The sequence below is a fragment of the Falco biarmicus genome, chromosome 4 (genome assembly GCF_023638135.1).
Source record: "Falco biarmicus isolate bFalBia1 chromosome 4, bFalBia1.pri, whole genome shotgun sequence".
In the NCBI taxonomy this organism is placed as follows: domain Eukaryota; kingdom Metazoa; phylum Chordata; class Aves; order Falconiformes; family Falconidae; genus Falco; species Falco biarmicus.
The window spans coordinates 100,319,881-100,339,909 of NC_079291.1; the positions used below are offsets into that span (position 1 = coordinate 100,319,881).

The 20,029-nt window shown below is 44.2% G+C and overlaps 2 protein-coding genes across 2 annotated transcripts in view; one reads left to right on the forward strand and one right to left on the reverse strand.

Annotated features, from left to right (window-relative positions):
• Window positions 1–12,755, reverse strand: part of LOC130148778 (netrin-4-like) — a 55,980-nt gene extending 43,225 nt beyond the window's left edge. Inside the window, exons 1-2 of the mRNA XM_056337737.1 lie at window positions 11,491–12,755; window positions 4,265–4,806 (exon numbers count right to left, since the gene is read on the reverse strand). Coding sequence (XP_056193712.1) covers window positions 4,265–4,806; window positions 11,491–11,557 — 609 coding nt within the window. The 5' untranslated portion in view covers window positions 11,558–12,755. The remainder of the gene's footprint in view (window positions 1–4,264; window positions 4,807–11,490) is intronic.
• A 2,197-nt stretch (window positions 12,756–14,952) lies between these two features.
• UROC1 (urocanate hydratase 1) overlaps window positions 14,953–20,029 on the forward strand; it is a 45,126-nt gene continuing 40,049 nt past the window's right edge. Inside the window, exon 1 of the mRNA XM_056334431.1 lies at window positions 14,953–15,254. Within this exon, the coding sequence (XP_056190406.1) occupies window positions 15,129–15,254 (126 nt within the window). The 5' untranslated portion in view covers window positions 14,953–15,128. The remainder of the gene's footprint in view (window positions 15,255–20,029) is intronic.

Here is a 20,029-nt window from a genome sequence, read left to right on the forward strand (position 1 = left end):
AGCCCCCAGTGAATTCCAGTAATGGGTTTATTATATCACACTTCATTGGTGTCATCTGTCACACAGACACTCACATAAATGAACCAGCCTTTGATTCGAAACTCCCTTCCACTAGCTAGACCCAATAGGGGAATGGTCTCCTTTTGGGTCTGGTGGTTATAAGCAGGTCAGTGTTCTACCCACTTTGCATGCTAATGTCTTCCTTTCATGAAAACATCATCTTCGATGGAGGAAAACATTTGTTTCCATTTCCTGATATTCCAGTTTATTAAAAATGTGCTCTTAATCTCTCAGATCCTTGAGTGCACATGCTGTCAGGATACAGGTTGAAACATTTCAGCTCCTGTTTTCCCCATATGATGTTTGAACTCTAAGTCACACTAATGTGTGATGCAAAGTTGTGGTAATTTCTCCATTTGTTTGGGCCAGAGTTTTGATTTACATTAGCTGACCTGAAGGCTCATTTTAGGCCCCATGACTATACAGCACAGTGTTTTTAAATTAGAAAAACAGATGGATGGACAAGTAGGTAAAAAAGGTCTCAGTTGATGCATAAGACTCCATGCAAGCATTGCCTGTAGATGCACTTACAGTAGATGAACAGACCTTAAAAAGGTGGGATTGGTTTTAGTTCATGATGTTATGTTGAAGGTTGGCATACTGAAGCTGATGAGCATAACAGTAATTATTCTCCCTTAAGAATAGTTAAGAACATTCTCCCTTAAGAATAGGATAAAGATTAGAAGCATTTGTTTCCCGTTTAATATATCATCTCTTATAGTGATAGAAGTCAACAGGCGAAACACGGGGTACTTGGTAGGCTGGTCAGGACTTAAGACGTGCTAGTGGAGCATTTTCACTGACAAGTGTTCATAAGCATAAAAGTAGGTGTTGACTTTGTGGTACTTCACATGAAGCAAATGATGTGTAGGCAATTGGCAGTGAATAAATTGCTCTGCCTCCTAGACCAGAAATCATCAATAGAGCAAGTTTATTGCCAGAATAGTTAAGATGAGGGACCTAGGATCTCAGCTAGATAGATTCTAGCTGCAGAAGTACTCTGGATCTGAACAGGAGTAAGGGATTTAGTAAATGCTGGAGTAAAAGAAAACTGCAGAAGAGACATTAGGTAGCCATCTCCTTGCATTTCTAGAGGACTTGTTCCCGAGTGCATGACACCTTCTGTCTCAGCTGTACCTTATCTGAAATGGAATGGAGATGTGTGAACCTGTCAGAGGTAAAAGATAAGGGATAATCTACAAGAGACAGGGGATACATCCTGACTTACTGATACTTTATATTCTGTTGTGATGTTGTCACATCACTCACCCAAATGTATTCTGCTTACATTTTAGTCTCCTAAAAGTTTCTCTTCTGCCAAGTTTCCTGTCCTGCTTCCAGGAAAAGCCTCTTTCAGTGGTCTTGGAGGACCACCAGAGTGTGCTGACTCAGGGAAATACATCTCAGTTGTATGTAAAGTTACATGCAGGTGCATTTAAGTTATTGCAGCTCTATTACCTTGTCCTATCGTGCCTACATTATTCAGTTCTGGAAGCCAGTTGACCTGAAATCTTGTTTTATGATGTGTCCCACATGGGTTTTAAACCCAAGTGTTCTTAGAAAGCCATCTCTTTTTTTGATTCCTTTTGTGCCCTGTTAAAAAGGAATTTGTGTCTTTTCTCCAAATAAATGGGACAACACCCAAGAAAAACCTGAGTGTCATGCAGTAGAAATGACTTCAACCCTTTCAGCAGAGAAAACTGGCATTTATCTCAGAGCGTTAATTAGCATTTAAGTTGGAACGTTTTTGATCATTTCAGAAATGTTGTCAGCTTGTGATGTGAGCTTCTCAGCTTAGCCAGAAGCAGTAATTGGATAGGTCAGAGTGGAGGTGAACAAGAAGCAGAGAATACTGCACAAAGTAGTGGTGGGGATTCAGTCAGCTTCCTTCCAAGTCAGTTGGGAGTCAGTGTTTTTCAGGGGATGCCCTGGTGACATTTGTGACACTAGGTATAAAACTGCAGTTCTGAGATGCATGGGCAAAGCTCCTGTGAGACTTGTAGCAACAGTAGCAGTGTCAGGCAAATCTGATCAGGTATCACTTTAAATAATTACACTCTGCCTTCCTTTATTTTCAGCCACAAAAGAATCTGCTGTGTCATATTGCTGACCTGAAAAGCCTGATGCTTTTGCACCCTTGTCACAGTGGCATTTTATGGATTGATTAAGAGGTCTCCGTAAAGTCTGTCCAGAACTTCAGAATCCTTTTGGACTGGATGTGCTGTGAAACAGTATTTGCCTTGTTCACTGTTACGTTGCCCTGAGATTCCTGTGTGCTGCTTTAAAGCTTCAGCTCTCCATCCTGTGGAGGAAGTGACCTCTGTATTTATTCAATTCATGTAACAGTCCATGGAACTATTTGGGATCTGCAAAGGTATGGCCTGTAAATGTATGACTGTTCTTGCTATTAATATTGTTTTCTAGCATCTACTACCACAGTGTAGATTGATTAAGCATACACATACTCATTTCCATGTAGCTGCTGCCCAAGTTGACAGAATGATTTTGACAGTTGTAATCACAAAGGCTTGTGTTGGATGAATGTTTTATTATTTGATTTTCTGCCATCCACTTCTCAGATTTGTTGTAGCAGCAACACATGGTCTTCATGATATTCCCCAAGGTTAAGTAAGCACAAAAGCCAACACAGTGCAGGGCAATATGGGATACTGTACTAGAGAAGGAAGAGTTGTTTTGCATTTAAGGCCAAGGCATTTGCCTCAGATCCTGTATTCTGTTCCTTACTCAACCAGAATATTGTCCTGTTTTACCACAAAACACTTCACCTTTCTCTGCTGCCCTTTCCCCTTCTGTGAAATGGCCACAGGACCATTATATGTGTGCTGAAGATCATTAAAGGATCTTGCAAAGTACTTCCAGATTTTTGATTGGGAGGCACACAAGAGTGGAAAATTATACTAGTTGCTTGGATTCTGTATTGATATAGCAAACTGTAATCTCTCTACAGAAGACATTTGGCTTAAACATATCATGCTAACTGAGCAGCAGAATTACTACTCCAAGAACAAGACAGTTGAGTAGTCAGATGATCTGCTCCAGATTTGTAATATGCAGAGGTTTTTCCTAGTCTGTTGCACAAAGATGAACTCAGTCTCTCCTTACTGCTGTTTCCGTGTCTCAGGTATAGTACATTAATTTCTTTCTTTTCAAGTGCATTTTGAAGTACTCTGCTGAAAGCACTGTGTTTTTTGAAGCCTATCTGGACCATTCACGTCACACCTGAGCTTAATTTGCAGCAAAGTTTTACTGCCAAACCTGCATGATCACTTCCAGACAAGGAAACCAAAAGGATTGTGACTTCTCTAAGGAAGAGAGAAGGAAGTGAAGGCACTCCAGCTTCTGTTGTGACTATAGGAAGGTCTTATAATCTTCCTTTGTGCCTTTATGTCTCCTCTATAAAATGATACCAATGATATTTACTGTCTTTCCCATCTAGACTGTTTCAAGATTGATGAATGAAAAGGGTTATGACTAAACTACGTATCTGATTACTAAGTAGTCATTAATGTTCTTGTCAGAGGAATTTATCAGAGCAATTGCACATATATTTTAGAAGAAAGCCTTCCACATATGTTTAATAGCACAATCAAATATTTATACCAAATATTTATACCAAAGAAGGGTATACCCACTGTTGAATAGTGAAACCTGGTTGCTCCCTTCCACTTCCTGCATCTAAACGGTTTCGTTTCCGAAGCCTATGGCTTGATATGATAAGAGCAGTCACCTCCAGCAAGAAAAGTCACATTAAACTTAGGGGAAGGATGTATTTAAAAGTCATCCAATCATCTAAGACTTTTTATATGGAGAAGAAAAAGAAAGACCATGCAGTTCATGTCATCCTAAAGCAGGAAAACCAGACTTTACAAATGTGTATTTCCCTACATCTATTTTGTTGGAATTCTAGTTCGGTTATTGGCACCTGCAATGTAAGATTAGGCAATGTCAATCCTATCCTGTGCAGCTGTCATAAAAGAAAGTTGTTAAAGATTTTTCGTTAATTTTCATTGATATATAATTTCTCTTCTTCTTCCCCATTATTTTCTTAACACAAAGCCTTTGGGGTTGGGCTACCTTTCATAATTTATATGCACAGTATCTCTCTGAGCGTATACTCGCTGATTTTCAGCCAGTCTTCAGGTGTTTGACATTAAACTTAGTCCAAACCTCAGTTATTGCTTACCTCTCCTCTGGTGCAGGGCACTGCATCTGAATACCTGGAAGTGCACATGGAGCCTTCCTCAATGAGATCATCCTGGAGCCCAAAAGTCGCTGTACAGTTGACAGAGAAATACTTGTAGGGCCTCCAAGTCTGCCCATAGTCCTGGGACCTTTCCAACACCATTGCGGCTGGGCGAGGTGACTTGAACACAGCGATGACATGGGTCAGGTAGAATTCTGTTTCGAAGTCCAGTCTGATTTCTTCCCTGTGTACCCCTTGGGCAGACTGCCACCACGAAGTGGGGTTTGCAAAGAAATCGTCTGTCATGTCGGCAGGGAGATGGGAGTTATCAGGCTGGTTGGCATTGCATTTGGTGCAGCGAGGCTGCCCACAGCCATGGGAGACTTGATGGAGGAGATTGTGGTCTGGGTAGAAGCAGTACAGTTCTGTACTGTTCTGACCACACGTGGTGAGAGTGACTGGTGTCCTCCCTGTTGCAAGGTTTCCCACTGGAGGGTTGCAAGAACGGCCATTACAGCGGAAGGCTCGTAGCCTCATGGGATCTGAAAGACAGGCAAAAGAAACACAACAAGTAGGATTTCACAGATAGTTCTCAGGCTGTAACACAGGTGACCATGCAGATATTTGGAGTACTAATGTGGGGACTGACATCAAAGAAGACTCCTTCTAAGGAGAGCTACTTCATCTTTTCACACAAAGCTACAAGGGAATTTCTCAATAAATCTAGTCCTTGGTGTTGGTGCTTAACTCAGAAACTGAGGTCTTTACAAAATTCAAGCTTATGGCGCTTAACTTTCTCTTGAAAATGCAGTTGCATCAATCTATAGAATTTTATGTTTAACCACAGAAATCTTGTGTTTTCTTAACTTTCACTCTAGTAAACTCTGTATCTGAGGACTGAATCTATTCAATGCATTTATTTTCATTCTTGCCAGAAAGAAAAGTCAAACTGTACTACACACTGTAGAAACATTAACAAAAGAGATGATTCCTGCCCAACAAAGTACAGACACTAATTACACATACAAACACGTGCAGAAAGCATGTTGCTCTATACTTATGCATTACTGGTGTAATTTTGAGGGGTGTTGAGCTTCTACTTCTGTTGAGATCAGCTGGAGTTGTCAGTACTTAGCAGAGCTGAAAATCAAGTCTCACTTTTGTTTAAATACCTTTGACATGGAGGTAGATGACTATTACTTTGTCTGCCAAGTTTGCCAATACTGGCAAATTTTTGCTATCTTCAATGTATGTATCTACCTATTTCTAAATTAAGAAAAGGTAGGGATAACTACAAAGTCTTAATATTGTTTGGAAATCAGTAGTGTCCTATGATACTGGAATTAAAGGTCGTTCCAAAACCGTATTACCATACTGGAGAAAACTGCTTTTCCAATGACTTACAATGTCCTCTTTGCAACTTAACAGTCTAGAAGGAGTTAAAGACTGACCTTGGAAGGTCATAAATCTAATCCAAGAGGTCACAAGTCAGATGACTGGATCTCAGTCCTACAGGAAATGACCCTTCCAATGAAACATAGGATGACCATAAACCCTGGGTAATCTAAGAGCAGTTCAAAGGCCAGCTATTAGTTCAACATTCTAGGTCAAATTTTAAAATCCCTACTTGGTTTATTATATTCAGCCTTTCCTCAGGAAAAAATGGTTTTAAAATGAAGTTAAGCCAAATGAAAGACTCTCTAGTTCAGCCTTATAAAAATACTCAAATCATAAATGTAGTCAGATGAATCTAATGTCCTTCTTTCCAAAAGGAATCCTTCAGATGAAAAAATGTGTCCTGTGTGCATGGTTTTGCCTCTGAGTTGCTTCTGCCCTTAGTTCCTTAGGGACATTTCTGCACAGGCCAGAAGAGAAAGGTCAGAGATGGACATTGTTTTGGAAAACACCTCATGCATTTTGCTTCCTAGGATTAGGACACAAAATGAAGTTGCTGTATGTCCACTGAGTCCCATTGACCAAAGGCATGTGCCATTTTAGCTTACATACAGTGTAAGGTAGTCTTCAAGTTCAGACAACAAGGAAGCAGATTGTCCAGAAATGCTCTTGACTACTCTTATGAACAGGTGGAAGCCACCTTCAAAAGAACTTGGACTTAATGTGTGTTTGCCTTACAAGCGGCGGCCGCCTCAACAAAAGAGGGGGTGTCTGGAGACACAGTAGGTTTCCTGCTGATGGAAGTTGCCTCCTACCAGTGGCTGGAATAGGCTGGCCGGGATTTTTTTTAGTATCCCAATGAAGTCCTAGGAGACTGGCAGAGTTTAGAAGGCAGCAGTGCCTGACTTACAAATGAACCTAAGAGTCCGTGGATCAAAGGAACAAAAGCTGCCCCCCCTCAGTCCCACCTCCACACCCTGTGCCAGCACAGAGGTGAATCTTCATGAGAGAGGAGGACTTGCAGAAGTCAGCTGAAGAGGAAAGGAGAGAAGATAGGGATGTTTGGCTCTATCAGTTCTGTTCTTTGCTCCCCCGCTTCAACTGAGCAGGTATTCTTAGCACTTCTGGAGATCCTCCACTAAGCCCTCACACCATCCTCACTGCCTGATGACCATTTCAATGTAATTTCTTTCTGATCATGACCATCTTACTCCATCTGAGCCTAGTGTGGTTACAGGGGAACACTAGGAGCTCCAGAGATTTTATCTGGGAGGTTCCTTGCAATTTCTGTGAGTCTTTGGGTTTCCACAGAAGTTGTTTAGACCTTCCTCCTTTTTGCACAGCATCTGAAATTCCAAATTTTTGTCTGCTCTGGAGGGTGAATTTCACTGGATCATGCAGAATTCTCGAAATAAAGTTAAACCTATCCTTGCAGGTCAGGAAAAATATAATGAGCTACATACAACTGCATGCCTCAAGAACGTCTTTGCATTTATGTTCATGTCTAAGCTGTTCGGTAAAAGTTACTGATAATAAGGAAAACAAAGCAATTTCTGTGTTTAAAGTAGATTGGATATTAACTGATTTTGCTCAGTGCTGCAGAAAGGTGTCATCTTTACCTCCAGTGAATTTAAGTGGGACTGCTCTTACAACTGGGCTTTGAACAAGCATTAGCTCTGACAGAGTCAGGTTACTTAGTTTTGATTAAGAATGGGTCCATGTTACAAATGCTGTTGTATAATGGATAAATATACCACATAAGTAAAAGAAAGTCCATCTTTATTGATGGATCACACCACTGAAGCTTTCATACAGGAAATGGGATGCTGGAGTTCTAAATTTAAGGAGTTATATAGGGGAAGCTTTGCAGACGAGAATGTGAGAAAGTAAAAAAGGAAACATTTTTTAAAGGAAATGGCTGCTTTTTATCTTTTCCATAAATGGGCTATTAGTCTGATATTGAGTTTTTAAGCTGTTTTTATCTGAACCTGCAAAAGGAAGAAAACCATGGTTGTTCTCCTGAACAACAGTCACAAGAAGGTTTATCTGCTCTGCCTGCTAATGCAGCAACATCAATAAACAGTTCCTGTCTGGACTGCTGTGTCATTAAGAAAATGAGAGAAGAACAAAATGCAGATTAGCAGAACAGAGTTTGAGAGGAGAGAGATTGGAAAACAAAATCTGCAGTCGATTAAAAGCTTTTCATTTAAAGAAATCAATTGGCAGAACATTGCTTGGCCACGAGGATAGTGCAGCCTGCCCATCACTCACTGATTCTGTGGAATCAACATGAAATGTTGGATCTGGACAGCGAGAGGGGACTGCTGCAGAAGAGAAACAGCAGCCAGGCGAACAAACAACTTACCCCAACTGCCAGGAGGACCCACTGAATAATTCATAAAGAACTAAACAGTTTGATTGCGCATGGGCACTGCCTGTTATTATGAAGTTGATTAGCTTTTGCTCCGTGGAGGATGACTTGGCTCCATAAAAGGTATGATTAGTTTATTTGTTTGTTTTCTGGTCCCTCAGAGCTGTGCCACAAAGTGGCAGGTCAATGGCACATGCCCAGCACGTGTTATAACAATGGTGTTATCTGATGATTAGGGAATCATACAGTTCGAGGGAGGTCATACTACTGATATTCCTGGACGCCATTTCAAACAGAGATCTCTTACTTCAGAGCCTTGTAATGCAACAGCACATTGTGGGCATTAACTAAAAACACGTTCATTTTTTTAGCGTTATTTTTCACACTCCACTGGATAGATAACATGAGAAAGGTAATATGGCAACTCCATCAAAGCCTGCTGATGTGACTGGAAAGATGCCTAATATTTTCTGAGTGATTTGAATTGGAATTTTTATTTCTTTTCCATATGCAAATCTATGATTTTGTGTGTTGTAGTCTCCTACAGTGAAACAGGAGAGCGAAATTCACAGTTCAGAGCAACACGTAAACTCTAAAACCTTTGGACATCTTCTGCTATGTTTTCAGTGGAGCAGTCTCAGCGTGCGTGCCCAACTTGGATTTCACTTGTTCTATACCTGTTTAACTTTTTTCTTAACAACCAAAAACTTTTCAATGTTCTTCTAAAGCTAACCACCCTGGGGACATTAGTTGCTTAAGTTTTTGTTAATCAGACCTGGAACTTTACCCCTTGATGCTGGTGACAACGGGAGTGCTATAGAACCCTTTGGGTTGTTTGGGGCCAGCGTGCGATGAGTTGGGCCAAGTCTTCACCCATTTATGGGTGGCCTGATGTATTTCGATAATAAAATAGCTTTGATTCCTGGAATTAATGAGCCACTGGAGGTGAAGCTCTGAGTGCCAGGACACCAGGCTGGCTCCACTGGGGACCGAAGAGGCAGATCCCGGGTGCGGGCTCTCCGCTGCGGCCAGCCGCCTGCGCGCATCCCTCCTGGAGCAACCGCGGGCTCCGCCACCGGCACCTTCCTCCGCAGACGGGCGGAACGACCCCGGCCCGGAGGAGACCGGGGGGCGGGCTGGGGGGACCGGCCGCTGCCGCCCCCCGGCCGCCCCCTTTTGGCCGGCTGCCCCCGGGAGCGCGCCCGGCCCGCGGCCGCCGCAGCGGGAGCCCGCGGCGCTGCCGGTCCTGGGCAAGGGGGTTCAGAGCGCTGCAGTTTGTTGGGGGGAATAACGCCCTCCCGCCCGCGTGAGGCTGCGGGAAGGATCGCCCAAGGGTCACGTCCCACACTGTAAAACCTAGGCGGCCCCTCCAGCCTACCCACTGTGGTCCTTCCCCCTCGGCATGATACTTAAAGGTCTAAGGAGCCCATCTTGACAGCCCTTCTCTGTCCAGCGGTGGCAGAAGGCAAGTACTGCACTCCCCACACAACTGACCCATCGCTTTCTTTCGCTTCTGACCAGGAGGGATCAACTGTAGGGCTGAAAAAGGGATTTACCATAAAGGCTAATAAAGTGCGCCAAAAACACGCTTCCCTATACACCACTCTGCTCAGGAAAAGGCTGAGACTTCCAAATCGTCCTACACAGATGGGCTGAGCACTGTCCCAACTAACCCTGGTCTGAGCAGTACTGACCCTGCCTGTAAGAGGACCTGTAAAATTTCAAGGTTAATTCGAGATTTTTATATTGCGTCTAAAAAAAAGAGGGAAAAAAGAAAAAGAAACCAGAATGAACAGGGAACCCTTGTGCTCTCATGGGCTGATGGTTTGTGCAACCTTTTGACCAAGCCATGTGCATTTCTTTAAAGTGACATTGAATTGAATCCTTAGCATCACTACCTTCAATATCCAATTATTTTGCTGTTGTTCACTGTGTCTTACACCATTATTCTGAGTGTGTTTAGCTTCATACGGAACACACTCCCTCACCTCAAATTCACTTTCCAAGCAGTCAACTGTGGGCTGCATTTCTTTGAAGATTCACTTTCACTTTGTGAATTCAATGCAGAGCAAATTTAGGCTAGTTTATAACAAGCTGCTTTCTTCGAGAGTATCAGCAACTTTACATGAGATATCTGCAATCTTTATGTGCTGTGTGTCAACATATGTATCCTATAGGGAGAGTCCTAGCCTGGGAAACTAGTGAATGCCCAAGATAAGGCATTAAGAGGACTAAAGACATAAGTCCTCCCTCCACTCATTCCCTGTCATGTTGTGATAGACATTCTTTTCCCCAAATGAGTCAGTGAGGGGATTGTAAATTTATGAGCCGTTTTCAGTTTTTAAGAAAATATCTCTTCCAGTTATGGAAATCTGATGTCTGTTATCAAAAAGGTTCTAGATAGGGAGTAATCTGAGCTGAAGCCATTTGATTTGCCTTTGACTTTACTGGAGGTTGCAGGGGAGCTGAACACTTCACTTTCAAATCAGTGCATGAAGAGCATTGGTCCTGTCCTAATACTCGGAGCACACAGGTGAAATTTAAACCACTGGTAGGCTTTCCTGTACAGAAAGAGAGATCCCAAGCCAGTATCTCAAAGGAAAAGTCAGCAAGGATGTATTGTTGTTTTATCAATAATTATTTTTATTTTTTTACCTGATCTTTGTAATTCATCCCTGTTAAACTTAAGGTTGTGTTAAACTACAGCAGAAAGAAAAAAAAAAATCTAATACTTTGCTTCCTCACCCTTAAGGAATTTGTCTCCATCATAATCCAGGTGATTTTAGGACCCTATGTAAATACCATTACAGTTGTATCATTCCTATATATGCTTATTTCTACGCCCACATATGCACACACAACTAATCAACTTCTCTTTCTGTCCTAATCCATTTTTTCTCTAATGCTAATTTAATCTCATCCACTGCATTTTAACTATTAAGTCAGGGAATACGCGGAATGAATTGACCGTCTTGGATAAATAGTAATTCCTAAACAGTGTCTCTGACTTCTAATGATGCAAAATTAAGTTAACAGAGAATAATCCAGATTCCTACAGTGCTGCTGTCCAAGGATGTTGTTGTCTCACTCTTGTCCTGCCTAGGAAGGCAGTGTTTCATCCTCAGAACAAATATCCAGCATATCTCAATCCATCTGCCTCTTTCTCTCTTACTTTTCTTTCGTTTGCAAAAATAATACACTTTTTTCTTTTAAGGATGTATGAAACTGTACATCCTATGATAAGTCTTTGGGAGGGGACTGAGCTATAAAGCTGTGTATTGCAGAGAATAAGAAGCATTTGTATATATTGACTAACCCAGATTCCTTGTAAAAATCCAATCTAAAATAAAGCTGTTGACATAATTTTTTTTAACAAACAGATCCGATTTCTATCCCATTTCCCCTTGCTACCCTTAGGATAAATTGTTTCAGAATGGCAATATTGATTTATTTTGCTTACCTGCTTCCCCATGGCCAGAAATAAAACAGTCCAGGAACACAATCAGCATGATGCCTTTATGCTGCATGGCTGTCAGTAAAATAGCTGTCCTCGGTGAAGCAAAAAAGAGCTGCAGTAATTCTACAGGTTTGGTGCTTGCATGGCTTTTCTGTATTTTCTTTCTTTCTTCCTTTCTGCTCACCTTCCTCTCAGTGTAGGGGTCAAGGCTGCTGTCTCATTCTTCTTGTTCTCTTTTGGGTCCAGAGGTGGGTTGGTTTTTTTTTTTTTTCAGGGCTGAGATGCCTTCTGGGTGTCACCCGTACATTGCTTCCAATAAATAAATAAATAACAAGGATTTTCTGTGTCTTTACCCCTCTCCATGCAGCGGGCCGGGGACGTTCACATCCCTGACGCAGCCCCTCGAATGCACCATCGGGGGCTGATGCGACGCGGAGAGCTCTGTTCAGTCCGGTCCTTTGGGGTTGTTTGGATGCTATTTCGAAACTTTCGTTTCTGCTCCTTGCTTTTGGTGGAGCTTGGTTTTGGCTGTGCCTAGCTTCCCCCTGGCAACCTTCCCTACCCCCCCTCGCACCTCCCGCAGCCTGCTGCTACCCGGGGTAGCGGTGGGGTGCGGGCTGCGGGCACCCTGCTTTGTTAGGAGGGCTGCCCCGGTACCTTCTCTCCCTTCGCTCCCTGCAGCAGAGGGTCATAAGAAGAAAGTTGGCTTTCCTCCCTGAGAGATGATGAGAAGCAAGTGCTTTCTTGGCTCTTCTCTCTTTTTATTTTAGTTTGTTTTATTTTATTTGATTTCCCTCCTCCCTCCGCTGTCACGGAAGCCACTTCTCCCCCACCTCCGAGGGATTTGCTTCACACAGCGAGCGCCGGGGGATGAGAGTGAAAAACAAACCCGCCGCCAGCTCGGTGCGGTGCCCGGGAGATCCCCGCCGCCTGCTGCCGGCCCGCGGCTGCCGCCCGCCACCGGGGGCTGCGGCTGGGGGGGGAGCGCAGCCCGGGGCAGGGGAGGCTCCCGGGCGGGGGGCGCGATCCCCAGGGAAAAGGGGGGTGAGGTGGGGTGGAGGATCCCTCCTCCCGCCTGCTGGAGCGAGGATTGGGGCTGGGGGCTTCCTTCCCTCCCGAGGGCTGGGTAGTTATCTTCAAGTTTTGCCTCTGCCTCCCTTCGAGCCTCTAGCACATCTCTTAGTCCTAACGGGGCAGCTCTCCTCTCCGGTCCTGTCTGGCTGCAAAGGGGATTATTATAACATGTGATCTTCTTCCTGTTCTTTATATGTGCTTTTTTTTTTTTTTTTTTTTTTTTTTTTTTTTAGGGTGGAGGAGGAGGATGTGTCGGTTCCGCACCTCCTGGTCGGCCGGGCTCGGTCCTCGTTGCGCTCCGATGCAGGCGTTGTTTTCCAGCCGCATCTTCTCCTCCAGGAGCCCGTGCGTGCGGGTGCGTGTCTGCGGGTGCGGGTGCGGGTGCGGGGTGCGCAGCCCGGCCGGCCGGCCTGCTGTCCTTGCAGCACCCTCTGCCAGGCGCCCGGCACATGGCACCTGCCCTGCGGCGGGGCACGGCGCGCAGCCCCCCCAGGCACCCCCCAGGCAGCCCCAGGGCGTGGGGAGAGCGGGAGGGGGGCTTTGGGGGTCTTAGGTATGGCTCACAGGGGCAGAAACACCGGGTTTCTTTACATAATTATAGACATGTCCCAGGCATCATATATGACATGTATGTCCCAGTCACACATGAGCTGGGACAAGGCAGGCAGTGAGGGGACTTGGGACTTCCCAGGGAAGCCGAGGTGTCTGCTCTGGCACCACTGACACCCTGCCTGCCCCAGCCAACACCAGGCATGGCCCTGAAGTTGGATTTGCTCAAGTAACTCCAACACCAAACTCCCAGGGACACAGAGAGGCTCCGGCATATAGCGATCGGAGGTGAAAGTGCCCAGCCCTAGAAATAATTTTAATTCAGGGAGTGAGTTCCCCCTGCAGCTTCATTCTCTTTTTCTTCAGCTTTCACAGCAGCACACCACCACTAACTTCTGCTTGATGTCACAGAGGGAAGCAGGTCCGGTGGGAGTCCAAATGTAGACGAGGTTTTTCCTGTGCCCATGTGTGTGCAGGATCAGACCTTACAGGGATTTGGAGAATGTGGGTCATACAAAAAAGAATAAGGAAAGATTTATTTCCCTTTGGCATGGAAATGCTTATGTAAGGCAGGGTTATTTAGCTAGGTTTTGGGGTAGAGTTTTCTGACTTGACCCTTATTCTCCTTTTATGTATATATTTTAATAAGAAAACCCAATAGAAAATTTTCAGACAGGAAGGAGGCTTTTCTCTCCTCTTTTTGTCTTTGCTTTTTGTTCGAAAACAGCTAAAATACTGTATAATTACAAAACAAAATTCTCCTGCCATAAATGACAGTTAGTATCCTTCAGAGAGTTTGAGTCTGCTGTGCGCTCAGCTCCCCTGAGATGTTCTGAGTTCTTTCAACTCAAGCATCTTCAGTGGGAGCTGGGGATGTGCATTATGTCCTAGAGCTAAAACTGACGTGACATTAATGAGATGCTATAATTTAATAATTGTGCTTTCTTGTCATCGCTTGTTGATTGCTGCCTTTGTGGGAAAATGCAGTATTTTTTTAACTCCTAGGTTTTAGGCTCATTCCTAACTGAAATGTTTCTCCCGGTTAATTTCATCAGGTTTTAAACTATGGCGCTTGAGAAAATTCCTTGGCCAAGAGTTGTAGTTCCATGGGTGTAATAAAGATCAAGAAGCTCTTGTATAGTTTAAACAACAACTCAAAATGGAGAGCAATGTTCATGTGCACTGTAAGTGGACAACCAAAATTAAGTACATTAATTTATATAATATTGTGATGTCTGGATGGCAGTACCGTAAGACTTTATAGTTGTTGTTGACTGTGGGATATAAAAGTGCCTTAGAACTGAAAGCCTTAATTCTTCCTCGCAGTTACTGCTTGTCTTGAGAAAACCACTACCAGTGCTAATGAGTACATTTCCACTTTAATAGTACTAAAATCCATTCATCCAGTGAGCTAAGAGGAGCTAACACCTAAAGGGAAAATTTTGCTGTTATCATTGACAACCACTGCTGTCTAGGAGATGAATTGATGAGATCTGAGGAACGGTTTATACCTAGAGGTGTCAAACAGAAAATGCCCATCTTATCTGAATAGTGATGTAAATAATAATTGTTAGCTGTAGTTAGATCGTAAACTATAGAAATGTAAATGCACAATCTTTGAGGTCTCAGACATCCAGACCATGACCCTCACTAGGACATTGGGGGAATCAGATGATTTGGAAAGTGACTGGGCTTGCTCTAGTGGCTTAGCACAGCACCAGCTGACAAAGCACCCAGAGAATAAACAGCAAAATTGTGAATCATTCATTTTGGGGGTGGAGGGAAGAGCCAATGGCATGGCACAGAGCGGGGAGGTGTGTCACCTGTGCTGCCTGGCCTCTCTGCTTGACAAGGCTGTTTGCAAAAGTCAGAGGACAGTCTGTGCTTTTCGAGATCACCCCGGAGTGGTGGTACATCTGAATTGCTAGCATCTTGCTTGCCTGCACCCTTTGTTTCCTGTTCCTTGTACTTCTTCAGTTTGCCGTGCCTTTCATCCTCCTCCTATTTCCCCAGCAGCTATGACCAGCCTGAAGGAAATTTGTCGTGGCCTTCCTCTCTACCCTTTGCCTGAAAACAAAGGTCAGAGGAAAGGAATACCCCATGCACCCGTGAGAACACCTAATCTCACTGCTCAGGAGAAAAAGGTAACATGGGGTTTCACAGGGCCTCACTTCTTTTACAGCTAAATGCAACTTGGGGCAGCAGACCTGATTGCCTCAAATGCTTTTCTGAATGTGCACCTAACTTTGTGGCAAATTGTTTCCATGGTGCTATAATTTCAGTGGGTAATGGGACAAAGTACTGGAAATTCTTGGTGCTTGCTTTCTTCCTCCCCCAGAGGTACGCAGGTTGATATGAGGGAGATTTGCTGCACAACAGCTTCCACGACTTTAAATGTCTAAAGAAGATGCATTAGACTTCAATGCTGTCAATCCAGCATTGTTCCTTGGAGGTGAAATTATGAATGCTGTTGCAAAACCACTGCATATGTATGGGAGTGAAAGATAACCCCTCAAATATAATAAACATCAAATGTGATGAATCAGCATCATGGTACAAGCTACACATCTGTATATTTGCATAAAAGATCCAAAGACAATTTATTTTAACCAATAGTCTGAACATCCTGGAATTTAGGCAAGTTTGTAGGAAATGGAATTAATTATTTGTCTTAGTTGTGTAATTCTTTTTGTCTCTTTGTTTGAATAGTCTACGTACACACTAAAGTAATCATTGCATTATTTCATGTTAGAAATTTTTAAAAAGCAGCAGAACGTAATGCTCAGTGGGTGGAGATCCTTAGGAATTTGTGTGGGAGAGGATAAGGTGGGTTCCTTAGTTTGAAAGTCTGTGCTTCATCACATGTAACATCACTTAAAATGTGACATTGTAGTCAGAACACACAAGTTCCTTCCCCACTAACAAGTTGCATGCAACCTCCTTGCCTTCGTGGGAGTTTCCCCCTGGCATCAGCAGCCAAATTCTTTCAAAGTCCACTTCCACAAGCAGAGGAGAGCCTAGTCAAAGGGTAGAAAGAGGAACAGCTGTGATATGTCTAATGAGGGTTTACTTCAATGTCAGGAGCATTCGTGGCTGAGGCATCCTGTCTGTGCCTGGGACAGCTCAGACATATGCAAGTGTGGCTAAGCATGCAGAAGAGGTCTGTGGTGATGGCTGTGAAGATAAAGCAGTAGGGAGTGAGCTTTACTGCATGTCAGAACATTGCCGATCATCTCCCTTTTTTATTCCTTGCCTTTGCTAAATCCCTTTTCCCCAGGAGAAGTCTGCTAAAGCATGAAGGAGTCCATGTTGCAGGAGAGGAGATGGTATCTCCTAAAAGGATGCCAAACCTTACCCTTTACCTGGGGAAAGAAAGGTAATGACAGTCCTCACTCCCTATATAGAAACTGGAATAGTTTGCTGCCTCCTGTAAGTGTTGCAGGAGTGATCTTGGAGTTCAAGATCCTTAGGACAGCAAGGAGGGTGTACGGCAAGATACTGTGGCAAGTGGTCAAGCCACACCACCTAAGTCACAGAAGGCAAAGACAGGGACTGGGAGAATGGAGAACTACCCGTTGTAGGAGAAGATCAGGTTTGAGGCCATCTAAGGAACCTGAAGGTGTACAAGTCCTTGGGACCTTATGAGATGCATCTGGAAGTCTAAAGGGAACTGGCAGATGAAATGGCTAAGCCACTATCCATCATATTTGAGAAGTTGTGGCAGTTTGGTGAAGGTCCCATGGACTGGAAAAGGGGAAACATAACCTCCATTTTTAAAAAGGGAAGTAAGGAAGACCTGGGAAACTGAAGGCCAGTCAGTCTTACCTTGGTGCCTGGCAAGGTCATGGAGCAGATCCTCCTGGAAACTATGCTAAGGCACATGGAAAATAAGGTGGTTGGTGACAGCCAGCACGGATTCACTAAGGACAAGTCATGCCTGACAAATGTGGTGGCTTTCTATGACAGAGTTACGGTGTTGATAGATCAGGGAAGAAGAACTGCCGTCATCTACCTGGACTTGCAAAGCTTTTGACGCTGTCCTGCACAGCATCCTTGTCTCTAAACTGGAGAGACATGGATTTGATGGGTGGACCACTCAGCAGATAAAGAATTGGCTGGATGGTCACACTTAAAGAATTGTAGTCAACAGCTCAATGTCCAAGTGGAGACCAGTGATGAGTGGTATTCCTCAGGGGTCTGTACTGGGACCGGCACTGTTCAACATCTTTGTCTGCAACATGGACAGTGGGATCAAGTGCACCCTCAGCAAGTTTGCCAACAACACCAAGCTGTGTGGTGTGGTCAACACACTGGAGGGAAGGGATGCCATCCAGAGGGACCTGGACAGGCTTCAGAGGTAGACTCAAGTGAACCTCATGAAGTTCAACAAGGCCAAGTGCAAGGTCCTGCACATGGGTCAGGGCAATCCCAAGCACAAACACAGGCTGAGCAGAGAATTGATTGAGAGCAGCCCTGAGAAGGCCTTGGGGGCGTTGGTGGACAAGAAGTTCAACATGAGCCAGCAATGTGTACTTGCAGCCCAGAAAGCCAACTATATCCTGGGCTGCATGAAAAGCAGCGTGATCAGCAGGTTGAGAGAGGTGATTCTCCCCCTCTGCCCTCATGAGACCCCACCTAGAGTACTGTGTTCACCTCTGGGACCCGCAGCATAAGCAGGACATGGACCTGTTGGAGTGAGTCCAGAGGAGGCCACAAAGATGATCAGAGGGCTGGAGCACCTCTCCTATGAAGCCAGGGTGAGAGAGTTGGGGTTGTTCAGTTTGGAGAAGAGGAGGCTCCAGCAAGACCAGAGAGCAACCTTCCAGTACCTGAAGAAGCCTACAAGAAAGCTGGAGAGAGACTTTTTACAAGGGCATGTAGTGACAGGACAAAGGGCAATGGTTTTAAATTAAAAGAGGGTAGATTGAGATTAGATATTAGAAAGACATTATTTACAGTGAGGGTGGTGAGACACTAGAACAGGTTGCCTGGAGCAGCTGTGGATGCACCGTCCCTGGAAGGGTTCAAGGCCGGGCTAGATGGGGCTTTCAGCAACCTGGTCTAGTGGAAGGTGTCCTATGATTCTAAGATGGCAGTAGACTGAGTTTGTGGCCCCAGTCTACTGCCATTCATCCCTCCTTCTTACCTACCACATGCAATAAGAAGTCATGCTAGTTTGTTGTTTTTTTTATTAGACTTTTAAAGGTTTAAAAGCTGCCTTTCTGATTTATTTCACCCTTAATCCTCCACCTTAAACTCTTAACAGAGTTAGAGGCTCAGCTGGTATTTATTTTATATCTGAAAGGTCAAATATCTTTTTTTTAAGAGGTGTACCATGCTTAGAAAAGCATGTAGACAGAAAAGTTGTCTGTCTAGAAGTTGTTTTTTAAGTCTCAAGACAGGCTTCCAGATTTTGTTGATAGTGTGTAATGCGGAGCATATTGTGAGACTTGTCTTTATATATGACACTGTGTTCATTTTCTGATTGAAGCACTCAGGGGAAGCTTTGACAGAAGTGAAGTTAATAATGCTCTGCTGATTTTCTCAGGATTTGTACCTCTCTTCATATGCCTTCATACCAGTTTTAGCCCTTTCTACAATAATACTTAGCACTGCCAGTGTTTTGTTTTCTTGGGCCTCCTTTTCTGGTTCTGATAGAAATCCTTTAAGGGAGATTTACAAAGTTCTGTGTGTTTGGGGACTTGCCGAAGAGATATATAACTCTCCTGTTGTACCAACTTTAATCCTCTTGGATAAATCAAGCCATTTCTCAGAACTGATTCTGTTTAAATGTTTCCTGAGTTCTCTTCCTTTGGCATTCTTTGCCTGAGGCCTGAAGCAGCCACATTCTCTCTCTTCCCTCCACCGCTCGGGAAAACCTAGTTTTCCATTTCTGAGCATCTGTATCTTAATGTAAAAATACTACAGAGAAACTACCCTTAAAATCTTATGGTATGGTGGTGTGTCCCTTGCAGAACAAGGATGCTGCATGCTTAATCCTGACTGACATTCAGGTAAAGCTGGAGCACCTTGGGAGGACTGTGCACTTCTCAGTGTTGCTCAGAATCAGAAGAAAATGGTATGCCTTCATCCAGGCAGCGATTCCCTTATGTATCTTAGAGCCAAGTCATGTTACAGTCTTCCTGCTACCCCAGCATGATCATCTGTCACCTGATTGCAGTATCAACTGCAAAAAGTTGTGTTTCTGTCATAGGGCTCTGAGGTCAGTAATGGGCCTTGATGACCTTGATGAGCTTCACCTAAGGTCTCCACCCATGCCCTCTGCCCATAGGCTTAGGAGCTCCATTTAAGCTTAGGCCTAGGATTTCAGTTTCAGTTATGTTGGAGATGTGTCTGTCTCTTGTCCTGTCAGAGGCTGTCCCTATGCCCAGCTGTGGCCTTCACTGATCTTGTCTCCGACCTGTAGGCTGGCTTGCTACTGTGGATCTTCCTTGTGATCTCTGGGCCCTGTCTTTCTATGGTAGCCATCTCCAGACCTGACCCTGAGCTACATCCTTAGCTGGGCCCCAGATGTGCACATCACCACAATCCTGCCTGATGACCTGGACTCCTGGTGGAACCTGGCTGCAATCCCTGGGCTGCCCTGCTCACCTCCCTGTGGTGCTATGAGGCTGGACCCTGGCTGGTGAGGTGCCTGTCCTGTTGGCTCTATTGCTCTGTTTGGCTCCCTGTCCCTTAGGGAGCATGTGGCCTTGCTGCTTCATGACATTTTAGTACAGAGAGCTGAAAACCAGAGCCTGTGAAGTCGTGTAGCACCTGAAGTTCTTCAACTTTCTAGAGAAGCAGAGGAGCACTTGACCTTAATGGTTGCTTTACACATCCATAAATGAGGCCCCTTCTAAAAGGTATTATGTGGATTGGAAAGGCCAATGTCTTGCCTCACGTTTTGGAACATCTG